The 27,066-nt window shown below is 41.8% G+C and overlaps 1 protein-coding gene across 1 annotated transcript; it reads right to left on the bottom strand.

Annotated features, from left to right (window-relative positions):
* Positions 1-3,217: 3,217 nt before the first annotated feature.
* Positions 3,218-25,214, bottom strand: LOC128275557 (neurogenic locus protein delta). The gene is made up of 6 exons (XM_053014101.1): positions 25,148-25,214; positions 13,154-13,459; positions 6,775-6,838; positions 6,264-6,512; positions 5,799-5,853; positions 3,218-5,582 (listed from the first exon to the last, which is right to left on the bottom strand). The coding sequence occupies exons 1-6, from the start codon at positions 25,205-25,207 to the stop codon at positions 3,218-3,220; spliced, it is 3,099 nt and encodes a 1,032-aa protein (XP_052870061.1). The 5' UTR covers positions 25,208-25,214.
* Between the last annotated feature and the right edge of the window lie 1,852 nt (positions 25,215-27,066).

The raw sequence follows: 27,066 nt of genomic DNA, 5'->3' as shown, positions 1-27,066 counted from the left end.
GAGTTTTCCTTTTCATTTTTAAGTCACCTCCACACCTTGCACTCCTTCAACAATTGTATACTTTATTCTTGTGTTAGGTAAGAGTTTAAAAATGTTGGCAATAAATTACTAAAAGTTTTGACAAGAGTCTAAGCCCATTCGTGTGACAAGTTTTGTTACATATATCCTTTTTTTACCTTAGAAGAACGGACTAAGCCGAACCTAAGTCGCAAAAGGATATAAGTCTACGATTTGTTGTATGAATTGAATGTTGAATTTATTGGCCTTCTGACGATGCTATTGTTCGATCTACGCTACATCGTAGTCTTCGCTGTATTGTAGAAATCAAGAAGCATTTTATGTATGTGATGATGTCATCTGAGCACGATGTTCTACCAATTAGACGATATGCTGGTTTTCTGATTCCACTGTAGTGTACGCCCGACAGTACCGCTCAAATGAATGCTATTCCAACCAGGTAAAACCATACACATTTTGAGCCATACCATATTTAGCAGGCTGTTCAAATAATTTGAACAAATCAGCATTTGATCGTACCGGCATCAGAAGTAAGACTAACCGAACAATAAGTTTATTCGAAACAGCTTCTACCTTATGGTGTTCTTTTTCTTGTACTGTGGTTTCGTCCTTATTTAACGTTCGCAGCACATAAGTTGTCAGTCGGGTAGCGTATGCTCTGCAGTATGCTTTGAAGCCTTTTTGACACGTTTCGCTATCTTTGCTTAAACATGTTGGCAAACGTGGAAAGATGGTGCATTTTGCAAACAAAACAAGCAATATGCTGATGCAATGTGTCAATAGCGTATCTACTTTGAGTTAGGGGACAGAGCAAAAAAAATGTGCTTCCCAGACACACTTCTGGTAATTTTGTATTGTAAATTAGAAATCATGAGTAATGAACAGATGAAGGTGCATGACGATCTGTAATACTACTGAAATGTTTACTTCAGTCATTTTCGAGCAAAAAGTTCTCAAAAGATACACAAAGATGCAGGTGCAGTAGACAGAGCGCAGATCTGTAGATATGTGTAGAAAGATACTTAAAAACAAGCCGGACTTTAAATGACACGAAATCATAAACTCATCGCATCAACCAACCATCGCCACAAAGCTTCATCATGAAGTCAACCGATTTCAACTAATCAGGAAGCAGCGTACAATCAAGCAAGTCACAGGTTTTTTGATTGGGGTTTGACCCAAACTTAGTGTATTCCTTTAAAATAAAGAGAGAGATGATGCTACAACGTATGACTACCACTTAAGGGTCGCACGTAACTGTGCAGACTTTATAAAAATAGTCCCCGTGCTCCGATGACAACGAAAGAGCTAATTGTCATGTATTTTGGTTTCGTCTATCGAGCTTTCTTGCTCAGACTAATTACACCAAATGTTGTTGGTAACTAGTGATTAAAATGCGTCCTTTGTTCACTACAATAAAACAACAGTTCTAGATATGTTTCCATTACATTTAAGCAGCTTGTAGTAGATGAATCCGAGCTGAGCCACCAACATTTTATTACTGCCATGAATAATTTTTGGCCGTTGAAGTTGAGGTGTTGTCGCGTGTTACCCTACGATGTGTGTAAGGTGTGTCTATAGTCTGGGTTTTATTGTATATCACGATCTCATTTGCATTGAACCTTTTTTTTTAATTATATGTCAGCGATTAGATGCAAACATCAGTTCGAAGTTAGCCTGCAAAATGCAAGGAAAAACACTCCTCCAAAAAAGTGGGTGAAAGAATGTGAAAAAATAGTTTATGCATTTTAAATTCAGAATGTATGCTGATTTTTTACGGTTGACATTTTCCATTAAAAAGATGGCTGGCAAAGCGTTTCAAATATTCGTGTACACCTAATATCTTATAATTGAATACACAATATTGCAGGAACAATCTACAAATACTGACACTGACAGTTTTCAGAATTGTATTTTGCGCTCCTTTTTTATATTGCATACAAACTTTAGGGCACATCACAAAATACTATACGGGAATGATGCTACACAAAGCAAATTTTATTTAAAATTTCAATTCCTGTTGTCATTCAGACATACGAAAATGCGGGGTAGTATTTTTATTAATTGGTAAGAGAATTTGAAATCGATTTAGCACAATTCTAATCAGATATAACAAGCTGCTCGTTTGATCATTTTTTTCTATTATCGGATGATTTTAATCAACTAATTAGCAAAATATACAAAACACCGCCGAACGTACGTGAATTGTTGTGGACTTTTTGCGTATTCGATGCAAAATAGAGTAACATAAGTATTCTAACAGTTTTTAAATATAAAATTGTATGGTAGTTCTCTATACGTTTATACATAACTCATATTACATGGCAAATCATGAGATGAGAATCGTCACCCATCCTACCAAAAGCGATATCCGATCCGATGCAAAAGCGAACCGCTGCTGTACATGTCGCGCATTTGTTGAAGAAAGGCCGAATAGCCATATCTGTTTGCAAATCTCTATCAAACGACCACAATAATGCAGTAGTTCGTTAAATAGTATCACTAAATAATAATAAATAACACCATTCGTAAAATGCATGGTGGCGTTACTGCTGATGAATTTGCAGCATTAAGTATTCTACTGGCCAGTATTATAATCTCTATTATGCACTCCTAGGTTCCGCTCAAACAGGAATCGAAAATCGAAAAATAAAGTTGCGATATGCTCGGTGGCAGGGTGCCCCAAACGGCAATATATCACCTATTCTAATAAAATGAAGAATTTCGAGGGCTGTTATAAAATAAAAAGAATCTAATTTAAACTGATAAATTGACCAACATAATTTACTGTGCTCCGACAAAAAGTCCGACAAAAGTTCCAAGAAGAGTAAGAAAAGATTGATGGATTGAGGTAAAGAAAATTTTCGCAACATTCAATCGCGCATGGTGTTCCAGCGTTATGGGAAAGCAAAGGTAAAATTTCACGCATATTAAAGGTATAAAAGAATATCTTGATATGGAAAATCAAGAGTTGATCGAAAACATTCACTATCTGAATAGTCGCAGCAGGCCATTTGGTTACGGGGGCATGGTGATCAAAGCTCCAGGGGGCATATGATCCCATCCTAAAGCATATTCAACTTAACTATAGCTCCCAACAGCAGCATCAAAGGAAGCCAAAACCAAAAACCTACAAATTAATGCTGTCACGGTACACCATTCTAACGACTACAGCTAAAAACGGAAAAGAAACGAGGACTCAAATGTGAGGGGGACTGCAAGGCCCCACGATCGAATGACTACCGGCCACAACAGGGGTATTCCACCGCGTTGGACACAGACGGCTCTCCACAGATAAAACTGATATTCGTTTATCAAATACCTCTTTCGCGCCACAGCTACCCACACCGGCTTGAAGTGGGCTTGAAACTGCACCCGAAGCACCTGCGCAGGACGCTGTGGTCGACAGCTTCGCTGCAACGGTGCCGCCGCCGGCTGCCGTGGAAGCATTCGACGATCCCTGCGACTGAGCAGCGAGTAGCATGCCGTGGTTACTGTGATGATGCTGCTGCAACAAGGAGGGATCCGTATTGAGCTGCTTCTGCGATTTGGCACGTTGTAAAGTAGGTAATGCCGACGCGATCAGCGATGGATCCTCGGCGCTCAAGTATAGCAATGTGCTACTGTTTGCTGCACCGCTTACGCCGGTCCCGACAAGGCAGCTGTCATCCATGGTATTGCTGAGAAGCAACGAAGGTGATCCAATACTGCCACCACCAACGCTACCAACGCTACCAACAACCGCTGTGTTGGTGGATGCGGGACCCGTCCCTAGCGACGAAACGGTGCTGGCGGCTGCGGAAGGCATATTGTTTATGCTCTTATCCCAAGTGTTTTTGATCATATGGTGCGAGCTGTCGAAGCTGGAAAGCGTGTTACTGCTGTTTCGCTTCTGACTTGCTGACACCGCATGCTGTGTCAAGTTATGGTTATGAAAAGATGTATACTGTTGCTGTTGCTGCTGCTGTTGTTGTTGCTGTTGCTGCTGTTGTGAGTGCTGCTGCTGTTGCTGTTGCTGATGGTGATGCGTTTGGTGGGATTGCGAAGGTGACTGCAGCGACTGCTGTTGCTGCTGCTGCAGCAACAAATGTTGCTGATGATGGTGGTGATGTGTGGTAGACATGTTGTGCGATGCATTCTGTTCGTTCTGTTTGCGTGCTTCCGCGTCATCCTTTTCCTGCTCGCGTTGTCGCTTACGCTTGAAGCAAATCACGAACGCAGTTGCAATAAACGCCGTCAGCGGTGTCGCGATGGAAAGCATGGCAATCATTATGATCTGACCGTTGCTCAACCCGTCCACGGTCCGGCTACCGCCTGCCACGATAGTGTCGCTGCCACGGCGCAGCTGCTGTAGTGAATGCTGATGATGATCATGCTGGACCAGCGTATCTGCCGGGCTGCTGCTGCCACTTAAACCGCTGACGGCTCGCTGTGCCGCACCACCGCTGGATGGTTCCGATTCGCACGTTGTGCCACGGAAACCACCAGCACAAACACACTGAAAATTGTTCACCCGGTTGATGCACGTGCCGCCATTTCGACACGGTGCCGAGCTACACTCATCCACATCGGCACTGCAATCTTTGCCCGCGAATCCGGGGCGACACTGGCATCGGTAGTCGTTGTTGAGATTCGTGCACATTCCTCCGTTGGCGCACGGTTTCGTAAGGCACAGATCAACTCGCTCTTCGCAGTGCGTCCCGATGAACCCCGGAACACACTGACACTTGAACTGATTGTCCGCATCGAGGCACGTGCCTCCGTTCAAACACGGATTGCCAACGCATTCGTCCACGTTCTCCTCACACCGATCGCCGACGAAACCATCTGGGCAGAGGCACATCAGCGACCTTCCACCACTGTCACTTCCACCACCATCATTCAACTCCAGCAGAATCGAGACTTGTGCCGGTGTTGACGCCAGGCCGGCCACGTGGCAGGTGCCTCCGTTCTCGCAGAAACTCGAATGGCACTCACCGGATTTAATCTCACAAGCTGTCCCACTGTAGCCCGACGGACAATCGCATCGAAAGCTGGTGGCGGCTCCAGCAGCAGCAGCGCTCCCTGCAGCGCTCCCCGTTGCCGGCGTTCCGAGTTCCGACGCGGTGTCGATGCAGGTTCCATGATGGCACGGCTTTTCAGCACATGTCACCGTTTCTCGTTCGCAGTGCGGTCCGCCCCAACCGGTCACACACATACAGCGATACTTTCGATCACTCGCGACGAAACCTACCGATCCACTTTCGTCGCTTGCCGCCGCCGGTAGGCAGGTGGCACCGTGCAGGCACGGCTGGTCGCTGCAGCTCGTCATGTTCGACTCGCAATCTGTGCCGGTGAATCCTGGGCGGCATTGGCACGTGTAGGAACCTTGACCGGTGTTGAAACAGGTGCCTCCGTTCTGGCACGGCCTGTGATTGGTGCAGAAGTTCAAGTCCTGGTTGCAGAACAGGCCGCCCCAACCTTCCTTGCAGATGCACTCCCAGGGTTTCTTGCACGTTCCGTACACACAGCCCGGATAGGGTTCGCACTCATCGCACAGCGGTCCCTTCCATCCGGATTGGCATCTGGCGGCAGGAGGAGCACGGGAAATGTGGAAAGGAAGAGAGAAAAAAAGCGAACGCACTATTAGAACATAGACCTCCGAAAACGCTAACACCGTGGAGCCAATGTACGGAGCAGTAAGCAGGGGTTAAAGCTACGCTAGGAGCAGCGTCGGAATACACGCGAGACGGGACATACACGTACATCGGCGCCTAAGGGGTAACTTAACCCATACATACATGCATTCGTTCGGTTTACTGCAATGCCCATGAAGACAGCCAGGAGTGCATCGTGCTACGAAGAGAAAGATCATTTCGTTTCATTAGCTGTGTAGTATTTTGAGGATTGAGTTATTTTCGCCAATTATTTGCTATGAAGTGCAAGCCGATATTTACTACAAATAAAATAATTTTTAAAATGAAAAATATATGTATATGCTTTCCATTAAAATGGTACTGATTTGTTCATTCCAACAAAGCCTTTAGTGCTGTTTAAGAGATTTAACGATATTGCTTTATTTAGAATATTTTTCGAAGACATTTGTTTTAAAATGATTTCAATAAACACAAGTTAAGACTTTATATTAATTTGACCGTTATCATTAAACATGTATTACGTTAAAGTGGCTAGTTGACCCACCACAAAAAGTGTTACCCACGTTATCTACGTATATAAGTATGTATACACACAGGTTAATAACTTACCAAAGGTACAGTATTCACCCTGCCAACCGGACAGGCACACACGCTCACCGTTCGGTGAGCAGGTGTAATGACCAAATTGATCGTCTCGCTTGCGGCACAAATTGGCACAGCCTGCACCGTAATAATTCGGATCGCAGGTCACCCGGAACGCGTACCGTATCATCGTGTGCGATGAATTGTAACTGTCTTCCATCCAGTCCGTCGAAACATCCAGTATCCGTTGAATGGAGAGCCGGGAAATAAGTGTGCCTGACGAATGAGAACATCATAATCAGTACCGAGTAGCGCGGAGAGCGTGGGCATAATTTTGCATAGTCAGAGTGAGCTAGAGGCACAGGAAAACGGTAGGAGGAGTGATTGCCAATTAATAGGATTCTATTAATTCTAAGTGATTTTTCACAAACTGGCGAGAGCGCGGATTACTTTAACTGTTTCATTTCTTATTCAGAAGTCGAACACTGGTACGCGTGGAACGTTGCTCTATTTAGTCACTAATCCAATTCACACTCACCGGGCGATCGGGTTGTGGTTTCGTTTGTGTCATGCCATGCTTCTATGATGAGTGTAAAATAGCCCTGTGAAAAAAAAGAATCAACAAACGCTTAATAAATGTGAAGTGCACGCAGAACGAATCGTTGTTAACATTGCAGCTTAATTCTGCACGAAATATACTCGCAAAAAACCGCAACACGGAGCATGTTTCTTTTTGTGGCTTGTTAGCATACTTGATTTTAAAGTCAGGTTGGTAAGTTTAGCTTCAGCTTACGAAACGAAAGCTTACGAAATTTGTCATCGCCAGTAAACGAAGTTCTGTAACAAACTTTGCTACAGCTACTTCCAAACTTGGGTGAGGTGGCTGGCTGCCTTTCTTTAAAAGTTGTGTGGCGAACGGGTGGATTCTTTCAGCATGTTTTTTAGCAAGCAATCAGCGGTACAACATGTACATGGTCTAATCTAGTATTGCTTTGCATTGCTTTTCTAGCTTGGTTTTTCATCATTGAGGTACGTTTCTTTGGAGGTGCACGCTTGGATTGTTTTAAACAATTCATCCTAAAAATAGATGCTATGTTTCGTTTTATTTTAAATGTTTCTGAATAGCAAACTAGCTACAACTTTTCTATCGTTATAAGCAAAAGCATTAGGTGGTAATTAAAATTACCCCCGTTTATAGAGTAGTCGATAACGCTCGTCGTTGTCACATAAATGGCCGTGGGTTCGATTCCCGAAAAGACCTCATTGTTACAGAAAGCAACAGAAGATTAAAGCCCCGTTTACACGTAGCGATATATCGCAGCAATGCCTTGTATCCATTATTCGTAGCGATATATCGCAGCCAAGGTGGAGCGTCTACACGCCACGATGTATTCGTTGCGATTTGCAATCGCAGATCTCAGTGTCATGGAAACAGCCATGGAAGAAACACTGTGTTTGTCTGCCTTTTGATTGTGTGTTTCGGTTACAAAGCAAAAAATAGAACGTACCAAGAGTACTAATCGGTCACGGTGGTCAAGGGAATGGCTTTTAAAGCGAAGCCATTATTCTCACGTTAAACTTTTGCTTTAAAAACATTCAAAACAACATGTCAAACCGCCATCAACACACGCACACATGTATATCCACCGTCAGCACACGCACACATGTATGGAGATTGGACCGAAATTGATGCTCGGCGCATTCAATTTTTTTGATCTGCCAATCTGGTCGTATACAAGCAATTTGTTCCTTTTTTGCTGTCTACACGTAGCGATATATCGTGGCAATTGGTTTCATACAAGGCATTGCTGCGATATATCGCTACGTGTAAACGGGGCTTAACATTCACTCTTAAGAAGTACATATAAATTATCACGGCAGAGCGCCACAGAAGAAGTAATTTTTATTAATAACTTCATTATGAATAATCATTTACAATACGAGGTAGTGAACTGTGTTTCAGAATTATATGTTCAGAATATGCTAGTTTTAACAATAATTTACCTATCGCCATCTTCACTCATTGCGTAAATTTGGTTGACACCTTTAACCGTCATCACTGTTTTTCGCCAATAGACGATTTTGTCATCCCAATGATGTATTTGCGAAGAATTCTGCTTCACTATTTAATTCTGGTTTGAACGACAGAACAAAACAGAATCGCTATGTTTCAGCAAATCCAAGCAAAAACGCTAATTAGGGCCCGACCATCCTCAAACTGAATATTTATGCATTTTTTCGGAGCAGCTGTTTATCCGTTACAAAGTACTGATCAAACATCAGTCGATCAGCGCACATTGATAATTGCAAATCATTGATACGTTTAGACTAAGCTAAGCGAAGGAATAGGCCACAGCAGTATATGACAAGATACCCAAATCTTGAAGGTGGTCAAATTTTGTAACCGACACTTTATTTACCGGACCTGCCGCCATCGGATTTCTTCCTTTTGGGGACCATGGCGTCTACCCTGACTAAGAGCCCCGAACATGAACCGATGCGAAATACCGAATCGAACTCTGTTGGTTAGGCTAAATCTAGCTCACAGCAATCCTAAAATGGTCTGAAAAATAAAAGCAAATAACTTCATACGATGCCAATTATAAATGGTCAAATTATTGAGTTTTGTACCTTTGAAAATAGTTTCAAGATGTAGTTTTATTTCGATCTCAAACATAAGAACGTTTGAGAAGCATAGAATGCGTGCAATACCGAGCAGCTGGTAGCAACAGCAGCAGAAAACCAAGAAAAAAAAGACAAATAGCATGATAACGGAACACCCGCTTTTTGGTTGAACAAATATTCAACCCTCCTCCGTCAAGCATGAACAGTTGAGAGGAACCAGCAGAAACCCTTGGAGAACATGAATCGAAGCACGCTGTGCATATTGGAAGGGATTGGAAAGGAAGGTAACAAAAAAAAATATCATCAAAATATCAAAACCATCACAGACATCATTCCTCTACGAATTGTTTGGGTAATATTGGGCAGCCTAAAAAGAAATCCATTATTTTTGCGTGTACTTCAAAACTTTTTTGAAGATACTTCCAAATGTACCATTTGCGTCAAATATGCGCCGTTTTGTAGGAAAATTTGTTCCCTTTTTAAAGGTAACTTAAGAACGCCTCTATCATAAAAGTGTTGGTCGTTAGTAGCCCAAAACTCCAGCATTTTTTGTTCACTATCCTTTCTTGATCTCACGTTTTCATCATTCAGGAAATTTTGTAATGCGCGAAAAACGTGTCAATCGCTTGGTGCAAGGACCGGACTTTACGGTGGATGCATCAAAACTTCTCAGCCAAGCTCCCGGACTTTCTGGCGAGTCACTATAGACGTTTGTGACATTTCGTTGTCCTGATGGAACACAACACCTCTTCCGTTTGTCGATTCTGGTCATTTCTGGTCTAGCTTCGACCGGTGCAGTTGTTGACAGTAGCGATCTGAATTTAGTGTTTGGCCACACGGAAGTGACTTATAATAAACGATTCTTTTCAAGTCCCACCATACACCCAGTAGAACCTTCCTGGCCGTTAGTCATTGTTTGGCCACCGTTTGAGCTGCTTTTTTGTTAAGATACTGTCATGTTCAAATTGGCGTCTAAACATCTGGCAAAAGATTTCAACATAAAACAAAACAAGTTTGGGTCTGTAACATACAGTGGATGGCGAAATTAACCTTAGTTCAAAAACACAAAAGATTTTTGGAAATACGACGATGACAAATTTGCTTTAGTCATTAAAAAACCAATCAAAAACATAAAATAAGATGTGTAAATGTTAGTTTTGGTGTATTTAGAGATGATTGATACAAGAGAAAAATTTTGGTCAAACATATTTGGAACAAGTCAAATTTCTCTTCGGCGAAAATAACCTTAGTATCCGCAATGCATACCATTCCGCCTAGACAATGTTGCGAAACATCCTCGTTTTGTTATGTGGCCTTTTGTACAGTCCTCAGGTATTATTTTGGTATAGATAGGTTTGATTAATTTAGCTAATTCTGTTAAATTGAGTGGGATTTTTACGTACACTCCAAAGTTAATGAATAACCACATGTTTTCAGTGGTTGATTGGTCTGGACAAAGATGTTAATACCCTAAAACTTTGATATTATCATCCACGAGATATTGCATTATTGCTTCTGGCTTGTAGATTGTGGTGCGGTGAAATCTTCACCAATAAGACATGTTCCTTCTTGACTGATTTATTTTTCGTCGAGTTTTGACCAGCTTTCGAGTCACCATGACCAGGAAAGGTCACCAACTTGTAGATTTCATGTAAATAATACATCCCTGCAACATAATGCCGTTGTAATTGGGGTGAAAAACTGAAAACTTCAGGCTTCCAACTTAAACTAAGGTTGTTTTCGCCGTGTTCAAATTGACCTATGGCCACAACTGGCCGCACCAGTCTGCTAGATTACATCTAAATGTAATTTTATCGCCCACATTTTAGTCTTAGAACCTCAATCTAATATTCAAAGTCTCAAAAGATATTCAAATAGAAGATGTACTCATATTTTCACATATTATTCAAATGTTTAGTAGCTAAACTTCTTTTCGCCATCCACCGTACGTTTGAGGAGGTTTGCACATATCGAGTTTTGTGTCTGAAAATGAGGACGTGCGGAGATTTTGTCGTGACGAACAAAGAGCGTAGAACACCTCCGAAAAAGTTCGAATCATATTTTTTATAAAAACTTTTGAAATACTACGTTCAAAAGTTACCTACCGGGAAAGATCGGGAAATGGGTTCCACATGAACTCAACGAAAGGCAGCAGGAAAACCGAAAAATCACATTTGAAATGCTCACCGCCAGGCACAAGTCTTGGATAAGTCCAAAAGAACCATCAACATTGGTTGCACGGCCAAATCGCAAAGGTTGGAAAACAATGCTCTGTGTTTCTTCTTCATTTTACCCGGCAACAACCGCCGAGCGGTCTTGGCCTACATCAAAGAACCCTTCCAACGCTCGCGGTCGGGCGCCTTCGTCCACCGCATTTCAAACGGGGCCTACCATGCCCTGTCTGTCCTTCTGGACGGCCTAAGAAGACTTTACGGGCTAGTTCTTCGTCCGCCATTCTCATGACATGACTTGCCCACCGGAGCCTGGCGAGGCGCACACTCTGCACGACAGTGAGGTCGACGTATATTGCGTACAACTCGCTGCTGTAGCGGGTTCTCAATTGTCCCTCCACACATACGGGCCCAAATATCAATCTGTTTCGTCAGTTTCAGGACTCTATCTAGTCCATGTCTCAGATGCGTATGTTAGTACCGGGATTATGCAGGTTCTGTACAACCCTAGTTTCGACCGTCGCAACACGACATGTGAGCGAAATAGTTTCCTCAGACTGTAGAATGACCTGTTGGCTGCTAGCACCCTAGCACGGATCTCCTCAGTTATGTCATTGTTGGTGCTAACCCTCGACCCTAGATATGTGAAGCTCGAGACGACTTTGAACTTTCGGTCATCTACCTGTGTCTGCGTTATTTCTTCTTGCTTTCTGTAACATATTTTTTTACCGGGCGGAGGGTTGGTGGCCCCGCGCCAAACCCCTGTTACGCTGAAGAACCATTGTGACGGTATTATTCAAGGTCCTTACACGACCCTTAGGAAACCACGTGGCCGGAGTCCCGCGATTCTTTTAAACTCAGCCACAATCACCATCCACCCGGAGTTGGAGGGTCCGTATACCCAAATATTCGGAAAATCGTGCCGGGATCGGGATCGTGCCCCATTACAGAACCCCATGATCCATTCTCTATGTTCGGCGGAATGGTAACAGCACCAACAGCATTTGATCTATTTCAAGAAAGCTTTGGAACGGCTACAATACCCCAAAATGCAACCCAAAGCGAACACCAAATTTTTTTTCAGTTACAATGAATAAAGTAAAGTTTACCATTCGAATGCAATCAACGAACTAACGTGTCTTTTTTAACATTCCAGTTTTATACCTATTCATCTGTACTTCAATAGATCTTAAAATAATAGAACGCATGAGAAAGTTGTTTTCGAAGAGGATTCTGCGACACAGTCGCGCGAAACAAACTTGTTGATGTAAAAATTGCATTGAAGATACATTGAATTAAAAATTATAATGAACTTGAATTCATATGTCAAATAACAGTGAAACGGTGCAGTGTTGCAAAATTGCACGACATTTGCTACATAATAATACTAACATTAAACACCATTTTATGCATTTAAAATATTTTGTAATATTCTTGAGAAACAGGCAAAGACCGATACCCGTCGATCTATACTATCCGACTCTCGCACTACGTCCTCGTGCGGTACAACACGAGAGACAGCTGTAGACTGACCCTGACCATGCGTCTCGTGTTTCGACCTATCGATTGACAGTGACGCGCGAAAACCTGAATAGCAGATGTTGCCCACAAAGTAAAAAGCAGATTGGTCTTCTGCAGTTGGCTTGTGGTTTGCTGCTGGCGGGTCGTTTTCGGCTTGGCGTTGTTTTTGGAACGGCGTTCTTTCTCCCTGTCTTTTGGTCCGCCTAAACCGACCGTTTTTTTTTTTTTGGTGGATGTAGCTTATGATTGTGAGTTTTAAGAGCGTTTATTTATACGCATGACCATTTACCATCCGACCGACATTGTGCTGCCCATATGCTAGCTTGTTTGGTTGAAGATTATTTCAGTGTTATAACTCTAATAGAGATTTATAAAGCACTATGCATGAAACATAGTACATGAAATGAAACACTTGGAAAAAATTGATTTTGACTGTCAGGACGCAGTACATATGAAACAAAACAGTTGGTACTTTATCTGCAGGCACTTGATTCTATCAATATGAAAATAACATAAAATAGTATAAATATGATAACAACAAATTATGTTTAACCCAATAACTTTCAAGGCATTTTCTGTTTAACAAAAAAGGTTACTTACCGGCCATCCAAACTCGAAGGGAAACCGTAATGGATTGGCGAAGCCGTCTGCCGTGCCGGTGATGGCTGAGAAGTTGAGGGAGGTTCCCTCGAGGACCGGGGTAATAACATCACCGAAGGTGCATGGCGAGGTCGTATCGATGGTCGCTTGGTAGTGTTTTAGGCAAGCTCGAAACCGTGTTTTGCATGTACCGATGCACCGTCCGGACACATCCGCTTTCCCGGAACAGCACTTTTCATTGTGATCGATGCTCTTCTCATTCTGAAAGTAGCGCAACTCCAGCTCGAATAGCCCCGAACCAGCAACCTGTGCGTAAAAAGAAGGTACAAAGAGAACGGTAAATGAAATGCATTAAAAGTCGACGTCGCAAAAAAGAACAACTTCAACATATTTCGTTCGCACAGTGCTTATAGCTGTTAGTCAGTTAGTAGTGCAGCCAAATAACGCAGCTCCTCACTGAAATTACTTCCAATGATATACGATCATATTACAATCTCGATATTTTTTCTGCGTTAGATGCGTAATAGCAAGAATAATGCCATCTATTGCAATAACGGGATGAATAAATGCAAAGTCCGAATACTATGGATGTTTTTTGGCAAGTTTTGCTCCACTTGTATGGCTTGATTGTTGATGATTGATCAAAAGATGATTCCTCCACAGGATAACACCAGAAAATGAAAATATGATGCATTTCCTCAATTTCGAGTGTTCATATGATACACAGGCCGTCCCAAATTCAATTGTAAAACCATTTGAGCGGATCAACTTGTCAACACGATTCCAAAGTTGGTGTTTCAAACTAAAAGCAAGCGTGTTTGTTTACACCCTGAAATGTTTATGTAGTTTATCAATGGTTCCAGACTCTTTTCTGTTTTTAGCATACGATATTCTAAAATTGTTGGACTGCAAATCTAAACGAAAATCAGACCCACATATTGAAGGCATATTAAGTGAATGTGAATTCTAGCTAGCGTTCGTGTAAAAGGCATTCGTATTACGCAGTAGTAACATTTGGGCATATTTGGATAAATTGATTATTTATGTTTCAAGTTTTCGCATCTTAAAACTAATTTGGCTTAACATGGCTTTAAAAAAGTTAATTCTTGATTGATTGGGTTTCCATCAGCAACACATTGTTTCATTTTAAGAAAAGCCGTTTCATCGTCCAGGATGTTTTTTTCTGGACGATGAAAACCATAGAGAAAACGGATGATGAATTCAATTCATGATGAACGAAAAGGAAATAATGATGAGGCAAATCATCAAAACAACCCTATTTAAGGAAATATTCCAATTTAAAATATTTTTCCGAACGGTTGAACATTTCAAAATTGAACGATTTGAATTTAGATAAAATTTGAACAATATTTTTTATATTTAAAAATACGTGAAATGGGTCCATTGCGCAAAGAACAGAGCATATTTAGCAAAATATTTACTTATTTTATGTGCCATCGCATTGAATGTGCTTTCGAAACCTGTCGCAGGAAAATGATTTCTTTTTCTATTCACCATACCACACACGCTCCAAAGGTTTCGAAAGATTAATGCGCAGATGGTGCAAAAATCACCACAATAAAAAATCATTAGCTTGAAAAAGTGTAAGATGAAACAAGTACCAACAGCAGCAGCATACAGCATCCGGTATAAAACAAACAACCGGAAAAGAGGGTGGAGTAAAAAACAGGAAGAAGGACATCAAATTGAGGAAACATAACACACAAAAAACAGAGAAGACCACACATGTAACGTTTGGCCTCATGGATACTACAATAGGATCGGAGGCTGCTAAAGGCCATTAGCCTTATATTAATTTTTCAAAATAAGATATTTAATATAATAAAGACGATATTTTTTACTCTGTTTACTCTTTACTACTACTTGAAAGGAACCATCTCCTTAGCATTTTATACCTATACTAGCGGTTTGTTATGCTTTTCCTTTATTATGTATATAATACACGAGCAATGCTGAGTAAACTATATTCAAGATCAAGTCTTATTCAATTAGAATTATATTATTTTCAATCAGGTAGATTCAAATACCGTTATGAAAACGTCGTAAACAAAATGTATATCAGAAAACAAAAACGTAAATTCATATTCAAATATTCATACTCAAAAGTAACCAAAAATCCTATTACAACAGTCATCTCTACTAATACGTAGATAATATTAAGCTAATTAAATTTTGTCAATCGAACACAGTGACAATGATTTAAAATGTCAAAGTTTAATGATTTAAAAAATGGCGTAATTATCTGAAGAAATTCGTCAAGTGATGGTTTTTACCATACACGATGCAAAATCGAAAAATTTGTGACAGTTTATGTTGTTGAGATTATTGAGAATTTGCATCGTTATCACGCAGCAGGCCATGGGTTCGATTCCCGATCCCGGCGTGACATGGGGATTGACCAACAACTCCGCCTGTAAAAACACACCGTTACAGAAAGCAACCGAGATTAACTTTGCCTCTGGTGAAGAAGACGAAGTACGACTAATGAATAAACAATAGATTTGACGGCCATAAAAACTATGTAGCGACCTCGTCATAAGGATATCAAATAGTCGAGCAGCACCATCGAGCAGCACGGTCGAGCAGCACGGTCGAGCAGCTTCGTCGAGCAGCGTTAAAAAATAATATCAAGTATTCATCGACCGTGCATTCTCCGTGCAATCGATGATTATTCAAAGGAGTTTATTGGTGACTCTCAACGAATCCGGACATACAATTTTTTATCTCCCGATCACAAATATAAATATTAGGAAATTACAAGATTTCTACAACTATATTGTTATCGCTCGCTATAGCATCGAGCGCTATACAGCAAAATGATAGAAGTGATTTTGACCAATCACGAGCCAAACAGACCGATTCGATCCCGGATTTGACCGGGATTTGAAGCACAATTTTCTTGTATTTCCCAAAACGCCTAAAAATGCAAGAAAATTGTTGATTTATTTCTCTCAGAACAGTCGAATATTGGCATTTTACGACAGGTTTAAGCGTCTTAACTACTACCGCACAATCGATTGATGGCGTAGTGTTTTCTTTGACTACATGACTGGGCGTTAAACGAATACGAAACGAATACACACCTGATTCATCCGGTTCGTTTTTTACTTTGGTCAAACCGCCACTCAATGATAAATTCGGCTTCATCCGTTCCTCTAAGATTGAAAAAGGAAATCACATACCCTTAGGGGATGCAGAAAATCACGAACAGCCGACCAAGGGTTCACTATTATAGCAGCCTTCACAGGACCTACAACGGATTCCTTTTCTGTGCAAATTTTCTTGGGCGATCGTCAGAGCAACACACGTGTGTTGAGGAATACGAACGTGTGTGTTGGAAAGCAAAGCTAACTGCACCTGACTATGAAAATGATATCTAGTTTCTCATAGGCACGTTGCATTGCTCGTGACGGAATCTGCAAGTCACACATGCAACTTCCATTCACCAACCTCCAGAAGTCTCTCATTTACATAGACGATCAAACAACATCGTTAATGAAGTTCCATCCATGCCACCTAGGAACAATGCGTGTGTACTCTATAGATTCAGTACATAAAATAACCAGAAAAAATAGTTTATTTAAAAATCAATAGAAGCGCTCTATCTGAATACCCAGGGCAGAGATTCGAGTGCTAGAATCCGTCACAAGATTAACGATCAAGAAGCTTTTGTTGAAATTTACTCATCCCCCCTCATCACGGACACACATGGATAATGTAGATGCATCCCGCGATTAGCGTTGTAAAAATCACACACCACATAGAGGCGGATATATAATGCTTAGGTAAACAAGTTGTCTGATGGGTTAAGGTTCAGCGTGATGAACTTGCTAGCTTCGTTTGAGTCCAGCAGCAGCAGAAAGGAAGAAGAATTGGAAAAGATTGCTTCTTCAGTAGCTAAAAGGTGGCCGGCGTTTCATCCCTCCAGAGCCCTGGGATCTTTGTTCAGCATTTTAATCACCTCTCGCTAGAAGTGTAAATACACCAAATGGGATAAAAACAGGAACAACAATAATATCATCACAGGACGGGACGGAAAAAGGCCGAAACAAGAATACAAAAAATTACAACTAACCGTTGATTCTCTTCGACTTCCTCTGAGCGTTTCGCGCCCGGCGTACCTCAGAACTACGAAAACCCACCCACGAATCGATCATCTCTTTCGTTTCTCTTCCCATTCGCTCCCTCTCCCACGTTTCCAGGCATTGGCATTGATTTTAGTTTGATGAATTTACCGATCAAATTTACCGGTGCAACGTAGGTTAGTTAACAAATCTCTTCATTGAAATGGTACGTAGACGGCGTCGCTGGAGGTTGGGGGGTGCGAGCCGCGGTGCGCAATGATGGGAATTCCATGTCCAACCAAAAGCATCACACCTTCCGCGCTCTTTACCCATCATCATCATCTCTCTCTTACACACACACACACATACTCTCACACACTCGCAGAGCATGGCCTCATGGCCATGCTGCGTGGAAGAGAACGCGGCGACGAAACCCTTGCTTCAGTGTTTTCCTTTTTATTTTGAATACAATTTTGAACGCTTGTTTCACGCTTTTTGCTGTAGCAAAGGCAGCGTGAACAACGACGACCAAACGGAGTCAAAGTGGCCAGCAGAACTTTTCACATGTCCAGTCCAGTCCTCCCGCGAATCCCGCGGTCGATGGCGAACAACCTCAGAGGAAATGCCGAAGTCTGTACATTCTCCCCTGACGCGCGCTGCTGCTCCACTCCTATTTGATGCGGCTGATCATAGGCTGATGGGGGCCACACCAACACAAACACTGTATTGTGATTGATCTTTTGTTTGATTATGTTCTCCTTCATCACGCACTGCCTACCGGCTGACCAGATGACCACTGTCTGTAAGGTACGGGAGAGAACGAGAGGGGCAGGAAGATACCATCTCTTTCAATACAATCAATTTTGACGATCGTAATCGCCATCAACGATTAACAGCGGGTCTCTTCGCACACGTTTGGTCTAAAAGAAGCAAACCATCTTAATAGAAATCTTGTTCGATCCGAGAAGAAAAGGATCAATAGAATATTTCAACGAACAAAACCAAAAGCAATTATCGACAAACAAACGACGCTTAAGCCGATAAGTATCAATCCTGGATGTTGTCAATACCGATCGATGACACCAGCTGAAGACGAAGAATTGAATAACCTAATAACTATTTTGCGACTTTGAATTTACTTTTAAAATTGATAGGACCCCGATTAATCTTTGCATCAGATTTATTGAACATTGCATCTCCGCATAATCATATCGCAATCAGTGGATCGAATGCTTCATCGAATGTTTATCTGTCAAGATGTCAAAATCACATCTAAGAGTTTCGTTTATAAAAAGAGCTCAGTGCTTTTTCCAAAAATCCGGACCTATCGACTATCTATCTGGCGTCGTTATTGCCTTATTGCATTCAACGACAATGTCTGTACCTTGCAACGGTTTTCAGTGCGTAAGCACAATGTACTCAGTTACAGTTTTGTACTCAAGTTTCCAGAGCAGTCAGTGCAATTTGGGTTCGAACTAACGTATCTCGCATTTCTATTACCGAATTAATCGGGGCAGCGCAGATGGATGTTTCTCGGACGAGCCACCGAAAAGAGTTATGATAATACTGAATGTTCCTTGAATCCAGTCTCTGCTCAACCGCACAATCGACGCACCCGCTTTCTGCGAATTAAAACGTTGTTGGTCACAAACTTAGTCGTAGGTAATTTATTTTGCTGTTTATTTTGCTCTTTAAAAAAAAACACAAACACAACATAAAGACATGTATACCACGGCTCAAAACTTTAAATGTTTTTACCTAATTCGTATGGCACATATTTCTTGAACATCGTAATTCCGTTCCACCGACGAATGTTACATTTTTCACCACAACCCTTTGCAACTCTTTCGCATACAAACCGATTAATCAGTGCAACATCGGTAACAGGCCGCGGCACAGGTTCACGACATTGTGCTACGTTATTGATCGTCCAAAGAACCATTCATCAGAAAAATCCAACTTTTTTCATACATTGATTCCTTTTCAGGGAGAATGAATAGATTTAATCCGTTTTCTTATAGAATTGAGTCGACCCGTGTGCTAAATGAACCAATTGATTGAGCAAAAACTAAGGAAACTGGAAAGGATATATTTGGAACGGAAAGAGAAATTTAATTTTAAAAAATCTCAGCTTTCTTCCTTAAACCTTGTATGAGGCATTTAAAATCTAGACATAGAAATCCCAATGCTAAGGTGAAGACATACACAGTATGTCTCTTACCAGGCTTTTCAATAAATGTAGAGCGTCAATAAAAGAGGGCTAAACTTTAATTTTTGTTAAATTGATACACTCTTCATATGAACGCATGAGAAGTTTCATTTAATCTCTTACTTCATTCTTTGTTTACAAGCCATTTAGTATCGACATGTCGCAGTATTTTGGAACAATTAAGTTTTTATTTTTAGAAGATTCAAAAGCAAAAGAAATTTTTGACCAAATGTTGAAAGAACGAATATACACACATCATCTTCAATTAATGCAGTGAAAAGATGGGTTGCTGAATTTAAAAGCCGGTTGTGCCACGTCAAGGACATCCAAAAACAGTAGCAACACCTGAAATCGAAGGAAAATCACAGGATATCGTATAGGAAAATCATCGAGTGGCCGAAAAAGATTTAATATAAGTCCTAGGCATCTCATTGGGCAGTGTAAACAATTGATTAATGGATTTCAGAAAGCTGTGTGCACAATAATGGGTGACGCTAACAGTGGAACAAAAACACATTCGAATGCAACTTTCTCGAAAACATTTAGAGCGTTTTAGAAAGGATAAAATGGACTTTGTGCGTCGACTCATCACTATGGATGAGACTTGGACCTATCACCATGATCTTGAGTCAAAGCAAGAGGCTAAAGATTGCTGTGAACCTGGTTCTTTGGCTCCGAATGGCCAGAAATCGACCAAGAAGGTGAGAAGCATCAGTTATACGGGATGCGAAAGGAATTTTGTTTGCGGATTGCTTCCAAACTAACAAAACAGTAAGTTCTGATTATTATTGTGACCGTTTGGACAAACTAAAGGACAAAATTCGTGAAAATAGACCCAGCTTGCAGAAGAAAAAATCTCTTTTCTTCAGGACAATGCAGCGTGTCACAAGAACATTTTGCCAATGACAAACATCAATGAATTAAGTTCGAATTGTTGGAGCATCCAACGTGGATCACCAGTTTTGGCCTCTGGCGACTTCCATTTGTTTTTAAGCGTCAGACTTTCAGAAAAACCATGTGTGGAAAGCGTTTTCCATCAAATGATGAGGTCATAACAGCTGTGGAAGCGTATTTTGCAGCCCTTTCAGATTCTCGCTTCAGGGATGGAATTCTAAAATTGGAATCTCATTGGAACAAGTGATGTTCAGGAAGACCAGTGTAATAAAGTGTATTGCAAATCATAAAATTGTGTTTTTCTTATCTAAGCTAAAAACTTATTGAAAAACCCAGGAGATAACGAGCCGCATAACATAAATGCGCATAGCTTTGTAATCTGTCATCCAATTTGCATGAAATGGAATGTATTTGAAAGAGGAATAACGTACCTATGTTACTAATTAATGGATATGGTTGTATTTAATATTTTTTAAATAATAAATACGGCGTTATTCAAAAGATATCATTATCCAAAGTCATTACTCAAATACCCAGCGTGTCCGCTGTATTTCATGAGTCATTCAAGCGGAAGTAAGAGTTCTGTTTGATTGGAAACTGAATCGGTCAATCCTATTTCATTTTCCTATAATTCTAATACTGTTTTCTTGTTTCATTTGCTTTATTCTTATTATTCTGGCGGCGGCTCGTTATCGTCCTAGTAAGAAACGGAACAGGACAAACCCTTTTTTTTGTTTAATTGGTTAGTAACTGGCCATGGATGACATTAAACATCCCCATCGACGGAAATTCCATCGACACCTTTCCCCGTTTGGCCGGTACGGACAGTAATAGTATTCACACACCTCCCCCTGCTACAACGTGCCATCTGCGCTATTATTTACCATTTCACTCATCCACACGCACCCAACCACCCCCACAGGCGATTTTACGTTTCATCCACCTCTTGCCGTTCCGTCCCGTCCTGCTGTTCTCCTCCAATTCGTGGTTGCTCAATGCCGCCGCCGTCCTTCCAAATTGTTTTAACGCTTTTTTCGTCGCTCGAAACTTGTCCATGATGCGCTTATTCGCTCATTTTCTCTCCAGGTTCTTTTATATATTTTAATAATAAAATCATTCCCTCCCTTTTCCGTTTCGCTGGGCGTTGTGGTATCACCATCCCGCTTGCAAGCGACGTGTTCCGCCGTAGAGCTGTTATTCTTGCGTTGCTTCTTCTCAGCCGGCGTGCTTGGGTCAGTTTCCTGGTTTGATCGTTCGTTCGTTCATTCTGTTCAGTAGGTCTCTTCTTCGGCCGTATATTCGAACCGTGGGAAACAACTCATCCACTTCGTCTACGCTATCCAATTCCACGCCGGCCGAGGAGCTAACACACAAACTCACACAGCAATAAATCCCCCGGTCCGTCCGTCCGTCCGTCCGTCCGCGGTATCTTCTTATTTGCGTTTCCTTTCCGCCATACATATAACAGAATCAACCGGTCTCTCTGTCTCGCCTTCCTGAACTCGCTCTCTACCTCTCTTTACATATTTTTCTTCGTTACACACTGTAGACTCACATTCGCCTCGCTTCTGCATTCGTATGCTCCCGCGTTCGACATCCCTTTCTGCCTTCGCACGCAAGCCATGCTCGTGTTTTGCACACATATTCAAGTTGCCATTCTACCTGTTGGGGCACCAACACACACTGTACGTGTCCACCCATCGTTGCTGTGCAACATTTTTTCGATGACTAAAAGGAACAAAAAAAAAGGTTATTCCAACGCGATCGATCTCCATTGCAACACATGTCGTCTACACTTTTCTCCTCTATTCTCCTTTTTCTGTAGTCAGTGCAGTTGTGCTTCTGTCAGTATTTTCTTAATTTGCGAATATTGGTGTGTGTTTGATACAATTTATACTGCCGCACGATAAAAAGGGTTTCTTTCAGCTTATTTTACTTAGCGGATTTACGGAGCATCGGAATTATTTTGTGTGTTTCACTTTCCTACGGTACTGCAAATCCGCTGCCCACAGAACACTAAACAGTCAACTAATAAGACAACAAAACCGGCAACATTTTCGTAACGTAGACGAAGCAACGAGCACGGTGCAGCACGATCTCTGACTCACTTCTGACAACAAAATACATCCTACTGACCTTCGATGGGCAGAAAAAAAAATTGACTAATTTGCAGTGCAAGTGTGTTATGGAGCATCTCCCATACACACGGTAAAGGCTTGACAAATGTCAAAATCTGCTGCACTTAGTAAACAAACGTTAAGCTTTGTGTTAATGTGCCGAGAGGGTCAATTTTGTAACCTTTACTTCTGGCTTTCTCCTACTTCTAAACATTTTATTCTGTCTTGTATTCCACCACCTAATGTTTAAAAGCACTTAGCCCAGCATTTCTTATCATTCGCCTTTTTTTTTTTTTGTTAATACAGAGTATACTAGGCTGTTCAATAAGTTTTGTGCCTCGACACCAGAGAGCGCTGCTACGAGTCTAATTTTTTTTGCCATATTGGTACACTCTTCAAATGAACGTATGTAAAGTTTCATTTCAATCGGACACTTACTTTTTTTTACACGCCATTTAGTATCGACGTGTCACATTACTTTTTTACAGCTGTTATGACGTCATCATTTGATGAAAAACCCTTTCCGCGCACGATTTTTTTTTGGTTTGAAAACAGATGGAAGTCGTTAGGAGCCAAATCTAGTGAATACGGTGGATACTCCAACAATTCGGACTTTAATTCATGGATTTTTACCATTTTCAAAATGCTCTTGTGACAGGGTGCATTGCCCTAATGAAAGAGGATGTTTTTCTTCTGCCAACCGGGTTATTTTTCACGAATTTTCTCTTCCAGTTGGTCTAAAATCTTACAAAAATAATAAAAAATTTTTGTTTTATCAATTTGCAAGTAATTCGCTAACAAAATTCCATTCGAATCGCACAAAACTGATTCTAACATCTTTTTAGGCAATTTCTTGACGAACTCGTTTCGGAACTGAAGAAAAAGGTTCACACCACTCCTTAACCTCTTGTTTTGATTCAGGATCATAGTGATAGACCCAAGTCTCATCCACAGTGATGATTCAATGCACTAAATCCATTTTATCCTATCGAAAACGCTTTAAATGTTGTCAAGAAAGATGCATTCGAATGCGTTTGTTGCAAATGCGGCACCCATTTTGCAAACAGCTTTCTCAAACTCAAAACTTCAGTCAAAATATTGGTTATACTGTTCAATGAGTTGGCTAGGTCTTGTACTTTATTTCTATCAGTGATTGGACGATTTTCGAAAACGATATCCTGTATTTGTTCTACGATTTCCGATGTTGTGTCTGTTTTTTGACGTTTTTGACATGGATCGTCTTGAAGGCTACTACGACCATGTTTAAACTCAGAAACCCCCTCTTAACCCCCTAATTAAAGGTGAAGAGTCCTTATACACTTTCAACATTCGTTCATAATTTTCCTTTGCCTTTAAACCTTTCAAAAATAAAAATTAAATCACTGCACGATACTTGATTTTTTCCATTGAAAAAAATACTGTGACACGTCGATACTAAATGGCTTGTAAAAAAAGAAGTAAGTCACCGATTGAAATGAAACTTCACATACGTTCATTTGAAGAGTTTGTTTGTTTGTTTGTTTATTGGTGAGCCAAGAGTGTACCAAAATAACAAAAAAAAATTAGACTTGTAGCAGCGCCCTCTGGTATCGAAGCGCAAAACTTATTGAACAGCCTAGTATGTGCAGCATAAGTTCCAGCATACGAAAAAACTGTGAAGACAATGCTGCACCGACAAAAGGGCACCATATGCACCAGGAAAAGACCGGCTTGCTGCAGTCATTAACTAGGCACATGGCAAAGGTGGACCAAACCAAATGTAAAATATACGTTCTAAGCAGTCTTACGACAGCCGGTGAAAAGCTGTACATACGAAACAACATTAATTCGTCCTCGTTCTGTTCTTTTCCTTCTCCGCTGTTCCGCGGAGGGAGCGAGAGAGTGCGAAAACACAAACGCAATCGCACCAGATCGGTTAATTAAAAGTTAAAAAACGTCCAGCCATTTACTTATCAGACTAAATAGCAAGCGGCGAACCTATGGCCCAGAGTTGGTTTCAATCCTGGCGGATGCAGCAGCAGCTCGTGCAGCACACATTCGCACGTACACACACATTTGCCGCTAAGGAGCTAAGGGTGAAATCACATTGAACGAGCTTCAACGAAACATCGAATCGGCTTGACATGCGGTGGTGTGCGTGTGCGTGTTTGACTTTCGAAAAGGTACACAGGAAGGTATGGAACGCGCGCGCTCTCTTAGTGCACACAGAAGGTTCGTCTCGAACAAGGAATAAAGCAAAAACCGAATTGCGGACGAGGGAAAGAAAAATAAAATGAAAAGCATTCGGTTATAACGAAAAAAAAAACACGTTTACCAGCGAATGTGCCATCAACCTACACGCACACTCTGAACCCGGCGCCGCGTACGGTACGCACGCACACTGAAGCACCAAAGACCAGGTGGCTTCGTCCAGTCGTTTGCCGCAAATGGGAACGCAGCGAAAAGCACTTTACTTTAGCTCTATACAGAAGAATGCTTGGAATAATAAAAAAGACAAAGTGAAACCTCGATGGTAAAGACCGAAATAAAGGCAAATATTTTTATATGTCCAAATGTTTGTACATAGAAAAGAGCCAAAAAAATGTGTCAACTTATTTAAGTTAATATCTGCACCGTTCTTTCGAAACTTCCACGGGCAAACGCATTATCAAATTTGATTAACCTATGCGCGGGAGAGAGGATAACTTACCTTTAGCAACAGAAAGTTCGACGACAGGTATACGTAGGCTAAGATATGAATCCAAATCATTGTCTGATGTGAATTCAACGGCAGCAAATCTCGAATTTAAAATTTCGGTCCAACGTCAACCTTGTTGCAGCTCCTTCAGTAGGCCGGTTTAGAAGATAGTCAGCAAGCAAGCCGAAGCTGAATCAAGGCAAAATAGTGTCAGCCGGACTGCCGGATATTGCCTCCCTTCTTCGTTAGCGCCGCTCCATGAGCATGGGACCCTTTCGCACGTGCACGTTTAGCGGTCTTTCTTCGGCAAGTCTTGTTGAGATCCAAGCAAGGGGTTGAGCGGGTATTCCTCCGAAAAATGCCCCCTTCTCGGTTCGGGCGGGCTGGGAAGAGCCGTTTTCTTCCGTACCGTCACACTCCAACACGCCAATCGACGAAAGATTATTTGTGTCGTTTGCTTTAATGCTTCTTCGCAGTTTTCTACACTACCACATTTGTGCACCTCCATACGCCACAAATACCGAAATGAATGTAAAAAATGAGCACGTTTTTCTGCGGCCGCACTTGCTTTTTCTTTCCTTTCCACTTTTCCCTATGGTTGAGCGCTTCTGCTTCGGTTGCCACGCATCATTTCGGGTAGCCGCCGCCGCCTGCCGTTTTCTTTCGCCTTTGCGCTCCGTTTTCGGTGAAACAACACACACAATATAATACAATGGGCCGCCGCGCACACGCTGGTAAGTTTCACCGCAAAATTTCTCACAAAAATTTCATGATTTTGCCACGGCCGGAAACACGGAGGACGTCGGGAGGCGAGGAGGAGCGGGTGTGCGCCAGCGACTCAAGATGCGCCCGATGCGATGCGAGGTAAAAGGGGTGGCCCGAAGCAGTTATCCTGTTGAGCTGATAGAACCGAACCATGAACCATGTGATCGCGAGAAAGGTAGCATTTGCCGTTCCCTTCTCTTTGGCACACCGCGGAACACCGTTTACAGCAATTATCATGTGAACGCATATATGCACTTACGAAAGCCCCGCGAAGAGGCACCGGGATCACTCACTCGCTCTATCTCTATCACTCATTCGCCGCACGAGATCACCAAGCAACAGCGTTCACTCACTATACAATGACACAGGCAAGGCACCAATGATTTTCTTTTTTATCCGTCGAGATGCATCTCGTTAGCAGGGGTCGTTGCCGAAAAGAGCCTACGAAAGTGCGTTACTTGTTGGTGTATGTGTGTGTGCAAGCGGAGCTCTTTACCTGCGGTGGACGGCGCAGACAACGCCAACTACCATCATTCCGGAGCGCTGATGTTTAAAACGCTTATTCGGCGCTTGGCCGATGCAGTAATTACGGCAGGGAGAGCGAGTACACTAAGATAGTAGTTTGCCATGGGAAGTAGCTACACAGTACCACGACGTACACTATACAATCCCCATGGAAACCTTCGTGAGGAATGCGGCAACGTGCACTTTGTCATCGAAGCGTAGAGGTGACGCGAACGATTCGAATTACCGATGGGTAAATTGCAGAATTAGGACTTTTCTTGGCTCCACTGAACCTTGATGATCAGCCGGTCCGCACGAGTTGTTTTTGGCCGCGCAAATCTCCGGTGCACATGATATTCACCAATCGGGTTTTGTACTTTACACAAGTTGATGAACCGTTGTTTCCATGTCGTTATTTAATTTTTGACTTTTGGGTCACATCCCGCGTACTTGACTGGCCACAAAAGGAAGCGCGATGTATTTTCCACGCACGCAGCGAAAATACGCGTCCTCTCGTTATAAAATTAGTTATACACGAACCCGAGATCATTCACTTTACAAGGACCTTGCACAGTTTGGCGGGTTTAGGAAGGACAAATTCACTTCACAACCCTACCGGAGCAATACGGAATCCCAGGGCCTGCAAAAAAAACCGCGAACTT

The sequence above is a fragment of the Anopheles cruzii genome, chromosome 3 (genome assembly GCF_943734635.1).
Source record: "Anopheles cruzii chromosome 3, idAnoCruzAS_RS32_06, whole genome shotgun sequence".
Taxonomy (NCBI): Eukaryota; Metazoa; Arthropoda; class Insecta; order Diptera; family Culicidae; genus Anopheles; species Anopheles cruzii.
The sequence above is the reverse complement of the archived record's forward strand: the minus strand, read 5'-3'. Positions and strand labels throughout refer to the sequence as shown.